Raw genomic sequence first — 20,020 nt, forward strand, 5'->3', positions numbered from 1 at the left:
TTATAAGCTTTCTAGAAAGAAATGCATTAGAAGAAAAAACGATTGTCTCCCCTTCTCCCACGAGGAAGATTACCACTACCAGTGAGTTATTTTTGGCACACAGAACAAGATCTACTTGACATTAACATTCGCGTTTCGAGATAAAAGACGTCTACAAAGATAATGTAAAACTAAAACCCGCACCATCATTAGGTTAAAGAACATTCTTGTGTATGATTCTAAAACTTGCTCATAACTGGAAAATCAAGAAACTAAAAATTGACAAATGAAATCCGCCAATAACACCACTCAAAGTGAAAGTACCATCAGTTTATCATATATTTTGCATGATCCAACTCCATCCAAATTGATGACACAAACATCTCCCTAGCAATGGAGTTGCCTCCAAAATACATTTGATTTCGATAACTTGGAAAGTGAGGAACCAAAATTCTTCATTCAGAAACTGTTCAGTTGAGTGAGCATAGACACGAGTTCGTCACTCGAAGGGCGATCAGCAGGCGAGTCAGATAGGCATACAACAGCAATTTTAACAGCCATTAACATCTCATCTTCTTCAATTTCTTCCCTGAGGATACTTTTATCTAGTGCTTCGGAAGCCTCCCCTGCTTGCTGCAGACGACTAAGCCATAGTCCCAAACTTCCTCCACTAGTTGCTTCCGCCAAAAAAGGATCTAATGGGTCTTTACCAGTTAATAGAACACCCAAGATTGCACCAAAGCTAAACACATCGCTCTTATCCGTATACCTAGTGTAAATTATTAGAAAGACGAGTAAATATCTACTTTCACAAATAAATCAAACCAAAGAATGCAGTGAAAATGTATACACCATACAACAAAGGATTCAAACAGGGTATAAGGTTCAATCCATAATCATTTACAACTCCTAGATTAGGATATAGGATAATGGAGAGTTAATTGTTCTAATGATCACTGAACTTAGGTCCATATCTTTGATTGGTCACTGATAATTAAAATGTCGAGCTTTGGTCAATGAACTTAAGTTTATGTCTTCGATTGCTCAGTGAAGTTAAAATGTCGAATTTTAACCATTTAACTTTAAAATATATTGTAAATTACTCACTGTAAACTCAACATTTTCTAAAGTTCACCATTTATGTTAATGAGTAACGTACAACATTTTCTAAAGTTCAGTGGCCAAAACTCAATATTTTAAAATTCAGTGAGCAATCGAAGACATGGATCTAAATTTAGTGAATAAAACTCGACATTTTAAAGTTCAGTGACCAATCAAAGACATGAGCTTAAGTTCAATGACCATTGGAACAATTAATTCGATAACGGAATGTAACTAGAGTTCTTTGATGAATGAGTTTAGCCCGGTGGTTTGCGGTTTGCCGGGTAGAATGCCAGAATGCTAGGTGGCAGCGCTACATTGGGTGTTGGACAAAAAGACAGATTTAAGCAGAAAAACGCAGTGCCCTGGCAAACTCCGGTGTACATGTAGCATGATTTTTAATGAATTAATTGATTTGACTAATCATTTCTTCTCCAACGTGTGATTATAAAAGCCTCATCTTCAAGAATCAAGATGAAATAAATTTTATCTATTCAATCTTATCCCTAATGCTTAAAGCACTTTTAAATTCCAATAGAATTTTAAGTGTTCTCAACCAGAAAAGAAAAGGAAGAAAAAAAAAAGATTTTATATAACCATCCAGCTTTTTGAAAAAGCATGCTACCAAAAGATTCATCTGCATACATATACTTACAGGTTAAGATAATAATTGTTAAGCAAGTGCAGATAATGCAAACTAATGTAAAGCTATCAGAAAAAAGGAAAAGAAGGGGAATTAAGATTATCAATTTGACTTCAGTTTTAACTGAATCCTTTCATTAATTTATAAAGTATAGCCATTATATCTAATCAAGCTAGAATATTATGTAAAACGAATGCAGATTAACAAATTGTTCTAAATTTCACACTAATATATTAAAGTAGAACAAACCAATTGTACTAGTGATATCTAAATTTCAATACCTGTCATTCTGAATGTACTCTGGAGCACTGTAGCCTGAAGCTGCTTTACCAACATTAGGAATAATCATAGCCAAGCCAAAATCTGCTAACCTTGGTTCAAATTGTGAGTCCAACATCACATTTGAGGGCTTCAAGTTGTAATGCAATCTTCTTGGATCACAAGTGAAATGAAGATACTGCAGCCCCTTAACTATGCCAACTGCGATTCGACGACATAATTCCCAATTAAGTTGCAACTGATTTTCCCTCACTCTTCTCATTGCATCTTCCAGACTACCAGTAGGGGCATAATCATATATCAGAGAATACCTATCAGATTCGCGAATATAAGCCCTCAAACTCATCAAATTCCTATGCCTTAAGCTAGCAAGAATTTCGAGATCCTGCTGTATCCTTCTCTTGACTGACTTGCTCTGAGCTTCATCAGAAACATTCTCAAAGGGCTCGAGCTGCTTGACCGCAACAGTTAGGCCATTGTCCAGTACAGTCTTGTAATACTTCCCATTGGGACTCGATCCCAGCAACTGGGGTTCATCTGCAAGAGCTGATTTTAGAGTCTTGGGAGGAATTTTGGGAGAAAACACAACAGGGCCCTTAAGGATTGGGCTCCTGTTAATGTATCTGATAAAGAACCTTATTAGAAGAGCAACGAGTAACGCAAAAATCAATCCTGCTATGATTCCTAGCAAAATACTGAGAGAAATTCTCCGAAGGCTATTCTTGAATTCTGGTGGCTCAGATTGTGATGGAGGGTCGCTGTCGCTTGAGTTATTGTTGCTTAACTTTTCTAAGCATTGCACAGAGATAATGTTGAAGCAGAAAATAAATATTAAGTCTAGCTTTACGGCTTTACTGCTACTGGTATTGTAAAAGCGCCTCTTCTTCTCCATAGAAAGCAGAATCCTTATGTCAAATTAAAAAGCATAACCTCAAAATACTCCAAATTTTGAAGAGTCAATTTCCTGAGCTGAAAAGGGTCGGGAATATTGAACTAAATCATTTATGAAGGTCAAAGCAAAAATAAAAATAAAAAATTATTTCTTGGGTTCTTGTCTTACTGAACAGCAGCAAAAATGAAGCAGAAACTTGAGAGGAAGCCCCATCTTCCCAGGAAAATTTTTAAAAAAAAAAAAAAAAAAAAAAAAAACACGTTCTGGACTAGAGTTTCTATGTATATCAGAGAGAACCTTTAAGCTCTAAACAAGCCAAGACTCCAACTTAGTTCCTGAAATTCCACAACTTGCAAAACTTGGAGTTGAAAGATTGTGTGAGAATCAGAATCATTTAATGGCTTCAAGAGGAAGAGAAATGGAATCATTACATCACATTCTAACCTTTCCACAAGAATTTCAAGTCAAATCTTCACCACTTTATCTCCTATTTCTAATTCCCCCCTTTGAATTGAAACTATAGAAAAATACCCAAATAAAAAAGAAGGAAAACTGTAGAATCCAAAGTGAAATGAAAAATACAAACCAACCAAGGAACGACAGTAGCCCTCGTTAAATGGGTGTTTCTCCTAATGTGAATGCAATGCAAGTACTTGCACTGGTGAACACACTGCTTTAGCCTCTTTAGATGAAAAGGAAAGAAAAACAAACGAGCAAATTGTTTAGGAGCCTTTTTGGAAATGGAATTTAGACCTTTTTTACTTCCCATACTTTTTTCGTTAAAATGAAAAATATGACATTTATCCATCACATTAAATCACCAAAATTTAAATTTCTATCTTTTATGTAAGATCCATAACTACTATATTTTTCATTCTCATTTTAATAAATATGAAAAATAAACGATTAATTTTAGAATAATTTGTCTTTATACTGAGGTTCATTCTCTATAGGTGTTTTACTTCCTGAGCATTGTATTATTATTCAACTGAATTGGTCAAAAGATGAGACTTAATATGAAGAAATGTATATAAAGGCACCATCTTTTCTTTACAACACACCACACCACACCACTTCAAGAAATGTTGTCAACGTTTTTTCCCCTATTTACTTTTCTCTAGAACGAAATTCTTTAATTTATATACTCATTTTTAATTACATATTTATACAATAAAAATATTTTACACATAAATTCAGAACTTTTTTATATTTTTTAGTTTCACATTTTTTAAAAAATACTAGTCAAAATATTATTTTTTTAATAATGGCCATAAAATGGGGACTCAACCACTATTTGACAACCATTATTTTACAAAAAACAAAGTTTTGAATAGTAAATTTTTGAAAGATGAGCGGATAAAAAATAGGAAAAATTTTAGAAACATGTGAAATATTTTATTGTGTAAATAAATTATTGGAAATGAGTATGTAAAACAACTAATTTTAAATTAATAATTATCAAACAGGGCAAAACTTCAATCAAGTGTAGATTGTAGAGTGATATAAATTTAGAAGAGAAGTGAGAGGGTTCTCGCGCCTAAGCGAAGAAGTGGGGTCCAACGACAAATTGATATGTTAATGCTACACTGTAGGGAATCTGGACCGTCAATGTAGAATGAGTTTGATCATTGATGTGCTGTGATTTGATTTGAATCATTTGATTATAGAGAACAAAGATAGATAATGGCTTTGGCCTTGCTTTTTGTTTTGGGGACTGTAAAGCAAAATTTATTTACCAAATTTCTGGCTTTTGTGTTGGCAAATAATGAAAGGATTTTGCTGGTTTGTCCGAATTTTTTTGTCAAAATGGTTAACATCTTCTCACATGCATGTAAATCCCGCGAGAATAAAAAGATCCCCCAAATAAAAAGTGGGCCCAACCATTTTGAGAGTCGATCATTCCTATATCAACCATTTTCGATCACTGTAGCAGGATTGTGAAAGAAATGTGTGGCTCACTTTTGTTTACAGCACAGCTAATTGGGCTGAATCATTTAGGACCACATTGATTGGGCTAGATGTATGTATTACTAGGCTTTGCTTATTTCTTGAGCTCATTTTGAATCATATATTTCATTTTTTTTTTTTTTATCGAAATTTATTAAAAATCTGATTTTTAGTTAAATAAAATATACGCAACAACAAATTGTACCCTCCTGAGAACAAAAATTAAGTCAAATCTACATTAATTAATTAATTGATTATATTACAACAAAACCTTGTAACAACTCACCATACTATTTAGCAAACTAGATAAACAGACTGCTTAACCAAATTTCATATCCCAAATTTAATAAACCTTAAACTAGTACCACATGTAATTACAGTAAACTGCACCCAAACAGAGAGGCCAACGATATCATTCTCCGTTATCTTGCGTCCATTACCCGTTCGATAATAAAGCCAGGATCTCACTGTCGTCATAATTTGTTTCCATCGCAAGCTGGAACGGGGTTTTACCTTGCTCGTTTATAGCTCGTGTATCAGCTCCCCTGAGCAAATACAGAATGACAACTAGCTTGTCAGTTAAAAACAGAAAATCAACTATATAAACTAACAAATTAAAGAAAAAGTTGTTCTCATTTTTTCCCTTTTTCTACTACAGGCTCTTGGAATAAATGTGCAAATTCATGGCAATTTCAATTTTTGGCAGCCAACTAGAGTATTGGTGTTTGGTGGTGATTTCAGGTTGGGGAAAGGGAACTGGTGTTGAAGGTTTCTAACGAGTGTTTACCTTGTAAGAAGCAGCTTGGCAAATGTAGTTTTGCCTCTGACAATACAAGAATGAAGAGGTGTGTGACCCCTGGAATCTGAAGCATTTATGTCTGCACCGTATTGCAGAAGAAGCTCTATCATTCCAATATCTGCAGTTTCACATGCGAGGTGAAGCAACGAGCATCCATGAAGACCTTCCGATACACTGTCTTCACCAGTACTTGTAGAGCTAGACGACGGCTCCAGAAAACCAGAATACTGATCAAAGGAGGTTTGTTCTTGATACAGAGCTAATCTGGCAAGGGTAAGAGTAGTGTTACAAGTTCCTTGACCATATTTAGTATTTACATCTGCATCGGAGTTAACTATGAGTCTATACGCAGCCTTCTTATCATTAGCACGTACAGCATCCCACATCTGTTGTGCCACTGAACGATTTTCCTTGGATTTCCGCATGAAAATTTTTTCTGCATACTGCAGTAAAGAAAAGAAGTTGTGCATGCTGTATCAGGAAAATAAATTTGAATAATCACCCACTAGAAGGTATCACAGATCACATTTGCCTGAGTTATTTATTACATGGCCTTTTTGACAGACAAGCGGTTGTCTAAATAGATTCTTCAAGTTCATTTCCCCAATTGAAAACTCATTCAAAGGGTGATTCTTTCTTCTTCTTTTTTTATTTTATAACCACTTAATTCTTCTTCAAATATGTGATACAAACAGGAAACTGATGTATGCAAAGATTAGAAATGTAAACCCATTTTAACATCAAATGACACGTGCTGACCAGGAGTGTAGTGAATATTACAATTTAAAGCACAACAGTACTTTTTCTACTCAAAAGTTCCTGGAAACACTCAACGAAAAAGAGAAAAAGGATAAGAATCCAAGAGAGCGAAGAGAGCAGTACCTTTGCATGAATAAATTTTTCCTTTGTTGAAATTGAATCAATAGCACTGGGCTTGCTGAAATAAACTATTTGCTGTTTATTAGGCCTGTACAAGCTTCAGTATGTAAATTTAAATCAGTAATCTATTGGCAAAACGAAATTCAAACTATGAAAAAAAATTGTTAAATACAAAATGAGACTTGTGTTTGATATTAAGAGCTATTTACCCTGTAGAGCCAAGATCAACCTGGAAGACACCCTTCGACTGCAACAATTCCTCCCAGACTGAATTTGAAAAGGTGTTGCCCAGAGACTGAAACAGATTTATGACAGCTGGTTCCCAAACTTTAACATCAAGAGTCAGTGACCTCACCTGCAGGGAGGAATAAGAAACTAATTAAGTCCCTCTTTGTTTCTTATTCTTTCCTCATTAAAATGAAAAATATGACCGTTATCTATCATATCAAGTCATCAAATTTGAATTTCTATTTCTTGTGTGGGGCCCATAATCACTATATTTTTTATTCTCACTTTTACAAAAATGGGAAACAAACGCCCCCTAATACTTACTTTTAATATACAGGAGCAAAATTAGAACTGTTATATGAATAGCAGATTAAAAAGAAATGTTTCAAGTAATCACAATTGGCTTCCAAATGAAATTATGAAAAATCTACATATCTCTCCCACTCTAAAACCTACTAAAATAAATTATACAAAAGTGAAAATCTGTGATAGCCAAATAGCTGGGACGTATAGAATGTTCTGATGCCAAAAAACCACATTTGCAGATTTAGTTACTTAAGGATATTTCTTTAATTCATTAATCGAATGGGGATTTCTTCATTTAAATCAAAACTCTTCAACCAATGTGGGTGCATACAGGTGCACTTTCAGGCAATTTCTTCATGTCTAGTATACACAGGACACTGGTGTCAGATGACAAGACCATATTATATATATGTACCTTAGATATATGTACACCAAGATTGCGGTGAACACCAGAGCATTCAATGCAGACAAGAACACCTAGATTCAAGGATGCCCAATCTGGTTCAGGAGCACCACAATCAGCACACTTGTTGTTACCACATACTTTCTGCAATATGTCAATTGGCTTTTCACTTTTCAGAACAGATCTTTGGTGTTGTGAGCTTCTCAAAGAACGATCTATATGCGCAGAAGCAAGCCTCTCAGGTGGGTACTCTTCAACTGCTCCATGATCAAAATCAGAGCTTTCCAATGAACTACTTTCACTGGTTGATCTATGATGACCGCTACCCATTGGACTACCAGACAAACACTGAAAAACAACAAAATTCCAATCAATAGAGCATTTGGAAATCAACTTTTAAGTAAAAGATTATTCTCAGAGAAATTACCCTTTCAGGAGTCTGAGAACTTAGTAATGACGCAATTACCCCAGTAATCTTCTCGATCCAATCCATTTGATCCAAGGCACTCTCCGCCTGCACTGACAGGCAAAAGGTATAATTTTTTACCCATGCAAACTATCAGCCATCAACATTTGGAAAAACCACTTAGTTAAAAGTTAGTTCATTTGGAAGTCGCGAAACATACCAAAATTTGAGGATAGAGTACAAAAGCAGATAGTGCACCTGTAAGGTGTAGTTTTTTGTTGGTGATATAATCCGGAAGCAGAACCTAAGATCTGACTGGTCAGCATTAACTTTAATTGTTGACGTCAACAAGTTCACGGTGTGATGAGCAACAGATTTTTCATCATGTACGCCACCATGATAATGAGAAGACAGCCAACGACTAAGCAACCCAGAACCAAGTTCAGAACTATTTCTTTGACTAGAAAGTTGACTGCCAGACCCCTACAGTGCATAAAAGTAATGATCTTTGGAATGGGGTACAAGCAAAATATAAAAACAGGTTTCAATCAGTTTACATTTCAAGATATACTTCAATTATATACTCACTGATGGTTTGCTGCTTTGTTTGCGATAATAATACAACATTCCTCTGCTATCAAGAACAAAGAACCTTCTTTTCCAGTCACCTCTCAAGTTCGAGGAACGTTTGGAAAGATAACCTTGTCTGATTGTTTGAACCTGAAAGAATTTCCAGGCTTTTTAATGAAGTGTGAAAAAAAAAGAAAAGGGAAAGCAAGAATTTATGACGTTAGAGATAAATAAAACAACAATGACAATCTCAGGTCAGCATAAATGTTAATGGTCTTTGAACCTTTCCTTTTGCAGCAGATTGCATGACAGCCTCTATCATCTTATGTGAACTTCTTCCAATAGCTTGTATTCCATCCCCATTAGGAGATCCATTAGAACCATTGGAAGACCATTTGCTTTCTCTATCAATCTGTCTTTTGTAACCTTGCATCCTCTCGTTGAGAGCTGCCTGCTCATAGTTTGATTGCTCTCTTGACTGCTTTGCATAAGTTGAGACCTATAACACATGTATGTCAAACATTCAAGCACTGTTGTCTTGTTAAGAAACTAGAGAAGGATTATCCTAAACTACAAAAAATTGGGAAAATCATATGCCCCAAGATCAAAATAAGCAAACCGGTTACCTAAATTATTCTAACCATACAAATAAGAAAATAGAAGATTCAACAACAGCGAATAATCCCCAAAACTGAACTGCAGTTGCAAGCAACAAGAAGTAAATGTACCTGGTTAATATATGGTTCCATCTGATGCAACAGCTCATAACCCTACAAGTAAACAACAATTAAAAAGCTTGAGAAACTGAAAGCAAGAAAAATAAAAATACACAGTTCAAGCATTTAAAGTAACCTGTTTGAAATAACGAAGATGAGCAGCCATAGTTTCACTAACTGCTTCCAAAAATTCAAACCTTTTTTTGGCTTCAACATTGGATAGAGCAGTTACCTGCTCGATTAACATCCAAATTAAAAAAATGAAAGAAGTGCTAGAAGGCTGCAGCATATTTAATGAAAGACATAAGGGCATGACATCACCCACCAGACTGAAGCGAGCTTGCTCAAAATTTGACCGAGCATGATGAAGCTCCTGAGAAGGTTCCAGACAATATGAGAATACATAGCATAGAGTACTACTTCATGTACACAAATGAATAAGCTTTGTAGCTTCAAGCTTCATATTTTACCTCCTCCAATACTGATTCTACATCACTCTTCGTTCCTTTCCTCAATGACAAAAATTTCTCACGAGCCTGCAACAATAGTGTATGTATTAGAGCTAAAATATAGAAGTGTTGCAGTTACGAACCTGTTACCAATCCAATATCTACAAGAGGATAGTAATACAGAAGAGGTGTCTGTTTCGGAAATTTCTTCTGCATTAGAATCAGAGGAGAACCAAGATGGTGATAGTATTACAGTATTTATAGTAGCTACTTTGGTTTTCAATCTACGTATCTACATAGATGTCAGTTATGAATACTGAAAATTATTTCCTCTGCATTTGACAACTAAGTGATATTATTTATAGAAATTCCAAAATAAAGCCACAATAAATTCAGCAAAACCAGATTTAAGGAATCATATACTGTACAGATCTTTGCATAGTTACAACAAATTATTAACATCATTATTGACGTGAATAAATCATATGTTTCCACTTCTAAGGTCCCATATTGCAGCCAATACTAATACTATCAAAGATCTGTTGTATTATTAGACAAATAGACCTAGTATTTTGCTAAGAACGCAAAATTTGAAATGTGAACATAAATATAAATTAATGCTTCATAACCTATTACCTTAAAAACAAATTCCTCAAGGACAAATGAAAGAACCATGAGAAAAAAAGGTAACAGAGAAAATGAGGAGCTGTAGTGAAAATCACCTGATCATAAAGAAGAGTAGCCTTGTCGAAGCGTTTCCTCGCTTCCTGCATAAGAAATTCAATATTGAAACTAATGAAAGATGATCTATCATGAATAGTGAAATCTCATAAATAAAAACAAAAATATTGAACAAATTTAGGGAGTAAACATAAAAAAATCATCAACAAGCCACAACTTAAATCATACAAATTTGAATAACAAGTTTAGTCTTCTCACAATAAACTTGAGGTCAGCTAAACAAATCTTTTCTAGTGCAATCTTGGGTTTCTCCTTTACTATAGACACTTCATCCATTCTTGACATATCTTTTTACACCTTCAAATCTCCTTATCTCATTTCATTAACCACAAAATATCTTATTCGCCAAGACACGTTCAGACGCTAATAGGAGGAAGTCCATTTGGTTCTGTTGTTTTTCTCGTCTAGGTTATCTTCATATACTCCATCAATTTCGAGCATCAAATCCATCTAGTATGGTTTTGTATCTTCACAATAGGCTAAAAGGTTCCCAAGATCCAAGGCGCATCTTACATTTAATAATTTTAGAAACTAATCCCTTCATCATTTTGTGGCTTATCTCCACAATTAAATAGAGTATATAAGAACTGTAAGTAGACAGAAACAAAGTCTTCCTGCCAGCAAATTGAGAGGCACTTGAAAACAATGAATACAGAACATGTACATCATAAAAATAAGAAATTTTGTTCTTTCCATCTTATTTTCATGTCAAATCTTCAAGTTATCCTGCTTCTTCTTCTTCTTCCCACTTCAAAACCTTGGCAAGAGAATAATGTTTGCATTTTGTTTTTTGATATATATTTCCAGCCCCTTTTTGAAGTCCATGACATGAGGTATACATTGGTAAGGGTTTTGTGTCTTGACTTTCATGCCAAAATGCCCTTAAGTCGTGCAATTAAAGTCACAAATGGATTCCATCATCACAGGCTTTGCGCACATGAGCCCATTATGACAAACAGAGAGAACTTACAAATTTACAGTACCTTTACATCATGCAAATCTAAGTTGACAAACTGCAGCAATCGATCATTCAGCATGTGCTCAACCTGAACAGACAAAGAGCAGACAATCATATATGCAGGCATGCATCACAACTTAGAATCCAGCGTGCATGTCTTCACCTTTCTTCTACTTATTTATAACACTTATTCAAAAGAAACATTGCCCTTGGGAAAAGAGATTGCTTCAAAACCCAAGATGGGGTACGGAGGCATGCAAAATTTATGCTGGCAACCAAAAGTACTTGAAAAAAAAAAAATGTTTTCAAAATTCTTATACATCATGTGAATGTTAGCGAGAGAATAAAACATAAAAAGGAAACAAGAAGATATGTTACTGAATAGAAGTCTAAAATTTTGATAGGCTACTAAAATGACGGCAGGTCAGCAAATCATCAATTTTGCAACCTTTTAATGATACGGGAAAATCCACAAAGTTGGATACATCCATGTCAAGAATAAACACGATGAATAATCAAATAAGCAAATTGTGAAGCAAACAATGATGAACTCAAAATATAATAAACCTGAGAGACCCGCGTTAGTTATTTAAGATATGAACTACAGTCCTCAATATATAAGTTGCAAACACGAAGAGACCTCTCTCAAGTTTATAGATACACGGAGAAAAATAAAATATAGGATAACATGACAAACAAAATGTTCACCTGAGATCGAAGGACTTCTTTATACGTTCCAATTTCCCTGAGTGCAATTGTAAATTTTGTCATGACAGGACCTACAAGTAAAGCATATTTTCCCTCGATGACATCACTTATAATCCAAACAAAAATGGGAGCTCATGCACCTATATAAAACTAATCTAGCAAGTAGTAATTTATCGTCAACAACACTGTCTTTAAGTCTTTAAACATTCACCTATCCAACAGTAGTAGTTCTAGTTTCCATGGATAATTACAAACAATTACTAACAGAAATGGTATTACCTACAATGGTGCCACATGACCAACTCCCCCCCCCCCCCCCCCCCCCCCAACACACAAATAAATAAATAAATAAAAAGACAAAGATTTGGCAAACAAAAGCCATGCACTCAGGTATAGCAATGATCCAAGGATTGATGCTGAGATGTTACTGCTAAGCTGGTGGTGGTTTAACTTGATGGAGGGGAAGGGTTTCTAGTGTGGTGGTATTGATGCTATGACCTTGATGGTTAGCAGAGGATAGAAGTCAAGATTGTGATGGGTAATGTTCGTGGGAAGAGAGGGACGTATATAGTCTTAAGACTTTGGCTGGGGTTTAACTGCACTAATTGGTAACAATAGCTGTAATTTTTCCGATACAAGTGGAGTTCTATTTTGAATTAATAAATCTTTATCCTCTAGAAATGTTTTTTACTTCATTTATCTTAACGTTAAATCATTAATGGGACATTCATAAGTACCACAAGTGCTAAAACAGTTGAGGAGAATCTACCAATCAAAAAATTAAGTGAACAAGAACTGGAAAGGAAACAGATCATAATCAATTAGCTCAGATTGAAGTTCTGAACATGTAACCTTCTGGTACAATAAATTTGACCATAGCTTTTAATTTAGAAGTCTATTGTAATTAATTACATGATTAGGGGTACCAATGAATTTCAGAAATAAGAAGAATTAACCTATGTAAGGTTTCAGTTTGATTCCACAATCATTCCATTAAGCCAAACATTATTTGCAAGAATATCACAACTAATATTATATATCATGCAACTTGAAACGGGTAACACAAGATAGGTGACCCAATGGACTAATATGGAAGGATGTTAAATGTAGTGATGTTATATCTGCATTGTCACTCAATAGAAGTAAATAATAAAGAATAATAATAGGAGAAACTGATTTTCATGGATAAATGTCACAAGAATTAGTTGAGACGTGCATATAGAAAGTCAATTTTCCAACATATTCTTGTACCTCCAAAAGCTACACTAATGGGATCGTTATGCCCTCCACCAAAACTTTCCAGAGAACTAGCAAAAGCTATGTCTCCATCATATCCCTCGCCAAGCCCTTCACTGCAAGTGGAATAAACAAGATTGTGGAGAATCAATGACAATCAGAAACCATAGAGAAGAAAAAGGAAGGCAAGAATAATGAAGAAGAGGTCCAAAATCAACAAACTTAGTCTAGCATTCCAGTCACCAGATAACAGATTAATGATTCCGAACACCAGATCCAATCAGTGAATTGGAGCATCTTTTTTCCCGAAATTTTTAAACAGTGGCACATAATATTTACAAAGAAGGAATTACAAGCTCAAAAGGCTTTGCAAACAAAACTTCACACATTCTCATTTTTTTTTTTTCAAGTAATTTTATGATCCAGTGTAAAACATTAACATACCAAGGCAATATTAAATTATTTTAACACCAAGGTATGATAGGAGTATGGTTAACTATTAGCACGAATCAGATAAAGAAAATTAACTAGATCGTCTAAAATATAAGTCACCATTTCAAATATGACAACATCCACACTTGCTAAATCAAAGATGAGATGATATTGGCTATATGAAAGGAGAGTGGACATAAGAATTGCCAAAGATGAGTTTCAAAAAGAGAAAGCTGAAATATTAAAAAATTGTCCTCACGTGTATTTTCGACATCCTTTGTAGAACTTCAGACATCTCTCCCTCAAGAATTCAGAGCTTTCCTCGAAGTTTTGTATCTGTTAGAAAACGAAATCATAAATATATGGAAACCACTACAAAAATTAAAAATAGATAATCAGAACCGACGAGCTAGTAAAAGAAAAGCAAATGCCTGCCACATTAGATATTAGAAATTTAAAAGAAATAAATTTTAAATGGAATTTGTGTAGAGAGCCTGGCTAAGACTACTTCATAGATTGCCAACAGAATGAACTTGGATTCTCTAAAACAACACATCAGCTGTTAAAAGATTACAAAATTTTCGGTAATTCGTATAAGTTTTAGTTGTTCACTAGATGCTGCACAAATTTTTGCTAACATGTTGATAAGTGAACAAAAATTCACAACTTGACTCCCCCTTTATACAAATTAATTGAACATGCATCCATCCCAATAAAGCTATCAAGGTTAGTAATGGTCTGTGAAGTACAAAATTAATGACAAGACCTTGGCAGAGAGAATGGAATCCGGGAAAAGGCAGAATAATTTATGATTGCAAAGTTAGGCCTGCTTGCTACATTTGAGAATCTCAAACTAGAAAACTTTTAGCCTAGGCAGTAGAGACTTAATATCAATACTTAAGAGCCACTATTTCTTCCCACTTCCAGAAATATCAGCACAGTTCAAGAATTCGTGCAGAGACTTCCCATAAAAACATATTATTATCAATAGCAGAGGACGAAAATTTTAAACATTAATAGTGCCTACTCCTTCATATATTCGCTAAGTGAACAATTAAAATCAAACAGTTTCTGACAATTTCCAATAATACAGTCCTAAAAATTACTAAAAATCAACAGGTTCCACGAAAAAGAACCTCCAATACAGTTTTGTGCAGCTAAAAGAGAAACTGATAGCTTAAAACACCAATCCAGCTGAAAAACGTAAATTTAAATTATCGCACTTCTAATGAATTGCTGGGAGAAAAAAATGAAGAAGAAAATAACCGACCTGTTTACGGAACATTGGAGAATCATCGAGCTTATCAAAATGCATGGTCGTAAAACTAATTCTTCTTTGGATTGACAACTCTTGATTAACATCAAACGTCTACTGATAGATAAAGATCCGATCTTTTGCTAAGTTAATTAAATCAAACTTTAAACTGTTTAACATAAAGGAAAAACCTCCAACTTTTTGCTCCGATCTCAAATTTTATCTGAACCCGGAAAAAGAAAACAAGAAACAGCAACACTTGCTCCAAATCCGAGATTAAATAACATTAAAAGAAAATCTGGCAAACAGGTTTGTGAAAAATATAATGTGGGTATGATATTTTATAATTTGGAGTGTTTTTTGTCGGGAGGGGTAAAAAGAATGTGTTTTTGCAAAACCCTAGAACATAGAAGCATACAGTGAAAAAGAAGAGAAAAACCCAAACCCAAATCCAAGAAGAAGAGTGAGTGTAAGATTAGATTAGGAAATTGTCTGTGTGTAAATGGAAAGTCTTGGGAATTGATGAATGTTTTTTGTTTGAAGATTGAAGGCTAATGTATTTTTTGGCTTTTCGAAGTGATTGATGATTGCTTTTTATTTTCATATGTAAACTTCCAAAGTATTTATCAGTGCTAAATTTTTACCAAATAAATGTTGAAGCCATCATCTACTTTTAAGCAAATAAAAAAAAATCTAAAAAATTAATGGATCGACAGACAGACAGACAGACATTGATAAAAGAGATGGATCCATATTCCATAATCAATTCCAGGATGTCATTTCATTTTTATTTTTATTTTTATTTTTTTCAATTTTTTTATTTATGTTCTCTTTTGATGTTTTTTCAAAGGGAAAAAAAATAATAATAATGGAATGATATTTTGGAAGGTATTTGTATATAATTGAAAGGTCAGCTTTTTTTGTATTGTTATGATTGTAAGTTTGCGGTTAGAGTTAGATATGTCAAATTTAAGGTTTGGGTATGTAAGAAGGAGACATGTCTATAATTTTGATAGTTTTCAAGGGTCCCTAACAACATTGTTCCTTCAACCAATCAACTCATTTTCCTCAATATAAAATAATTGTCAAGGTTATTCTCTTGTGACTTTTGATCTTGATTATCTAAATGTGATATTTTTATGACATTTGAGTTGTAAAAATAAGTTATATATATATCGCTTTCATTAAATGAAATCACATAAGAAGATGAATTTGTCAATAAAAAGAAAATAATATTCAAATTCCTAAGAAAAACTCGAAGTTACTGCAGTTTTTGTGTATTTATCGATCCAAAGTGTGAATTTCTTTATTGTTGAAGAAATACCATTTGGCAAATGATCTGTTGATTATAATATTTGTTTTTCAAATTGGAAAGTCTTGCAAAAATAGAATAAAAGTAATAAATCTTCTTATTTACAAATATTCCAAAATTAACACTCATACAACATAAATTATAGATCTGGTTAGTAAAAGATAGAATCCACAATGCCAAGTTTGCATTGTCCCCAAAACATAAAAATTTAATTTTTATTTGATACAAATTTTTTTAAATTTATTTATTTTTCAAGGACCCATAATTTTTTTCTATTCTCGAAAAAATCACTTTTTACAGAATTTATTGTCAAAAATCTACATCAAACATGTCCGAAGTATGGCTTACCTAGCATTGTTTGCTTACTTTTTGATCACTTGCCATTTCAATTCAAGTAAAATGGAAATTTCTAGATGAAATAATAAATCAAGATTAGTTGATCCACTTATCCCTGGGATTAATGCAACTTAGTACAGTTGAGTTGCTTGTGGAAGTGGGAATAACCTGTTTTTATTAGACAAAATGATGGGAATTAGGACTCTTCACAGCGAGGAAGATGCTTAAACGAATAACAAAACCTCAAAGTTAGTAGACACAAGAAAAGCCTCACTGGTTTAATAATATTAAATGAGACACAAAAGGGATGAAAAGGAGAAAGTGAAGAAAGAAAGAAGGGGAAAGTAGGAGAGGTGGGGACACTAAATGGGATGCTTTTTCACCTTTAATGCACACAAATTTGCAATTTACAGACAACCTTACACAATTTCATCACTCAAGTGGGTGCAGGCCTGGGCCTGGGCCTATGATCCCAAAGTCAATATATCCCATAAACACAAACAATGGAGGAACAACTCTTGAAAAAATAGGATATGAGAAACAACAATTGGAGTGCAAAGACTGTCAAGAGGTTTGTCCAAAAATAGACATTCTTGAAAGAGTGTGTAATATTTCCCTGATCCAGTGCTCTAGCGGGGAAGATGAACAGGACAAAGCGATATGTCGAAACTGTGGATTAAGTTAGTGATACTCATTTTATTTGGTATATCTAATCTTAATGTATTTAGGAAGTCAAAATCATGACATGAAACTGGTTAAAAACTTCAAATAGTAATTCAAATAGAGTTGGAGAATATTTTAGAAGATATGTTTGCTTACAAATCTAATCATATTAGAACGTGCCAAGAAGTACTTGGTGCTACAATCATTGGAGGAACAATACATAATCCATATGGACAGGAGATATACCTCACCAGTAGGCAAGATATATCCTGCCCTTCAATTCTGTATAAAAGAATTCAAGATATCTTTGGCCCATCACTTCACCGATGGGAACGACATCAGTCATATATAAAATAGTTCCAATACTTGTACCATATAACCTACATGATAAATGGAAACTACACTAATAAAATAATCATCATAAACCATTATTTGTATACCTAAAATTTTGTATAGCCCTCAAAGATCAAAAAAGAATAAAAAAAATGAAGAACCTTGAATGCAAGCTTAGAGATAACTACCAATTCCCTGAGATTTAATTCAAGGAGGTGAATGAAATATTTGTTATGCAAATCTAATCTGGAACCCTACAACTTATCAGCAATTCTGCAGGTCTGTTGTTTCCATCCTTCTATCAATTGCATCTCGCTTTCTTTTCCTTCTAATCTCAACTTTTGAGACATTTTATCTCTCACAATTCGTACCTGGAAACAACATCTTCAGTAGACAACCACGAAAATCTCATTTTTTCTTGAGGACATCAAATTGCAAGCAGCAATCTTTTCTTTCTATTGGATCTCTTTCTCTCTTCGTTTTGGAAGTATTTTTTTTGGGTGGGGGGGCACAGCAATATAATTTATGACTACCAACCTGAGCCTTGGAAACGATTTACAAGCAAATAACTATCACAGCAATATAATTTATGACTACCGACCTGAGCCTTGGAAACAAGTTACTGATAAATAACTATCACGGCAATATAATTTATGACTGAAGTAAAAAGTACAGTACCTTGACCATTAGAGACTTCACTAAATGGTTGATAGTCATCTACCATGGTTAAAAATAAAAACCCCAAGAATGAACAGGACCCAAATGCTTTAACCATGATTAATAGATGACACAAGTAAAAAAGATACCCGAATGGAAACAGACCCCCAAGAATGATCATGAACCTAATGCTTTAGCTAAAAATGAATATCACTGAAATTCAAAACAATGTGTATAGGGGACCATTATTGTGTACTTAAGAAGATGGTAAAAGACTTTCAAGAATGATCATGAACCGAATGCTTTAGCTAGAAATGAATATCATTGAAATTCAAAACGTGTACTGGGGACCATTATTGTGCACTCAAGAAGATCCATCCTAATATAGCAAAAATTACCAGATGCATATTTATAATTCCATTGCATATCAAGTGAAATGCTTTTAAATGTTTATGGACAGTTTAGGAAATGTGTAACCATTTTAAACATTTATGGCAAGAGCCAAAATTGAACTATTTTATAGTCTTATCGCTCAAGCACATCCATATGGGCACAGGAAAGTATGGCCAAATCAACATTCTTCAGAGAATTACTTTCATTTTCTGTAATTTCCAAATTTATTCAGCTGGAGAAAATATCTATGTTTACCCCCTTATATCGTTTGAATGAAAGGAACTCACACACATTTTGTGTACTTTGAATCACCATGAAGGAAACATTCTTCTCACAACATGTTTTCAGTTTCAAAAGTTTTTAAACATAGGACAAGAATCAACTAATTATGCAGAAAACAAATAGGAAAATACATTCTTTTTACCAGACCAGATGTAAATTAACAGTCCGTTAACCTGAAAAATAAAATTAACAGTCTCCTTACCTTGGGGGAACTCCCACCGAGACCGGACTCCTCCCAACCGGACTGTTCAAAATCAAAGAATAACCCATCACTAGGGGACAGGGGCGGAGCTAGAAAATTTTTTAGTGCAAGCACAAATTACTTTAAATCTAACACTGTGATATCTTTTTTCGCATTTGAGGAAGCTTTATAAACATCGAGCAATTCGCCATGCCATTAGAGAGTAAGGAATGTTTCAGGGTGTAACATTAACTTCCAATTTTTCTCCTGAAACCATGGAACCAGGGTGTAACATCAGCTTCCAATTTTTCTCCCAAAGTTGAGTGCACTCAACTATACATGGCTCCGCACTTGCTAGTGGAGGCACGTAGAAATGTCCGATTGCCCGAACATATTTTTACAATGGCCCTTGACCATTTAAGAAAAAAAAAAGGGGGGGTTAAAAGTTGAAATAGAAAGTTTATATACCATTACCAAAATTATCCTAATTTTCAACAAAGAAAGGATAAAAGAGAAAAAAGGAAAAGGAAAAGAAAAGAAACAGTCGAATCCGATCACAGTTGTCATCATCACAGTCTACCTAACGCCGACAACTACAAAACTTGATTATTATCAACAAAGTTAATTTTTATGGGTTTAAGAGAATGATTTTTCATTTAGCATGCTTTGTAAATTTGTGATTTAAATGTTGTTTACAGTGTTTATTCTTCATTATTTAGGCAGATTATTGGTTTTAGGATAAATTTAAGCAAAAAAACATCTTTTGTCATAAAAAATGACAATTTTCTCATCATTTTCGATGAGATACAATCAGCCCATTAAATTTTTTTAAAACAGTCGATCTAGATCTCAGCCTAGACCAACTGTTTGGACTAATTGTTGGCCCATTAATTTATTAATATTTTCTTAAAAACGGTTGGTTTGGGCTGATTGTTT

The 20,020-nt window shown here is 34.1% G+C and overlaps 2 protein-coding genes across 4 annotated transcripts; both read right to left on the reverse strand.

The window, feature by feature from the left end:
* Positions 1-236: 236 nt before the first annotated feature.
* On the reverse strand, positions 237-3,602 carry LOC111398796 (inactive leucine-rich repeat receptor-like protein kinase CORYNE). Of its 2 annotated transcripts, XM_023025890.1 has the most exons (3): positions 3,063-3,602; positions 2,005-2,971; positions 237-748 (listed from the first exon to the last, which is right to left on the reverse strand). In XM_023025890.1, exons 2-3 carry the CDS (start codon positions 2,892-2,894, stop codon positions 439-441), a joined length of 1,200 nt encoding a protein of 399 aa, XP_022881658.1. In that variant the 5' UTR covers positions 2,895-2,971; positions 3,063-3,602; the 3' UTR covers positions 237-438. The 2 variants fall into 2 exon arrangements, with proteins under 2 accessions (XP_022881658.1, XP_022881657.1); XM_023025889.1 differs by having other exon boundaries at positions 2,005-3,602.
* Positions 3,603-5,051: 1,449 nt separating this feature from the next.
* On the reverse strand, positions 5,052-15,572 carry LOC111398793 (ADP-ribosylation factor GTPase-activating protein AGD3-like). 2 transcript variants are annotated; one of them, XM_023025887.1, is made up of 19 exons: positions 14,943-15,572; positions 13,932-14,008; positions 13,256-13,356; positions 12,005-12,075; positions 11,322-11,384; positions 10,320-10,364; positions 9,619-9,684; positions 9,474-9,521; positions 9,285-9,380; positions 9,161-9,202; positions 8,716-8,931; positions 8,451-8,582; positions 8,121-8,345; positions 7,884-7,970; positions 7,469-7,804; positions 6,729-6,874; positions 6,523-6,607; positions 5,629-6,083; positions 5,052-5,386 (listed from the first exon to the last, which is right to left on the reverse strand). In XM_023025887.1, the coding sequence occupies exons 1-19, from the start codon at positions 14,985-14,987 to the stop codon at positions 5,278-5,280; spliced, it is 2,445 nt and encodes an 814-aa protein (XP_022881655.1). In that variant the 5' UTR covers positions 14,988-15,572; the 3' UTR covers positions 5,052-5,277. The 2 variants fall into 2 exon arrangements, with proteins under 2 accessions (XP_022881655.1, XP_022881654.1); XM_023025886.1 differs by having other exon boundaries at positions 6,523-6,616; positions 14,943-15,571.
* Positions 15,573-20,020: the final 4,448 nt, after the last annotated feature.

This window comes from Olea europaea, chromosome 8 (genome assembly GCF_002742605.1).
Source record: "Olea europaea var. sylvestris chromosome 8, O_europaea_v1, whole genome shotgun sequence".
NCBI lineage: Eukaryota > Viridiplantae > Streptophyta > Magnoliopsida > Lamiales > Oleaceae > Olea > Olea europaea.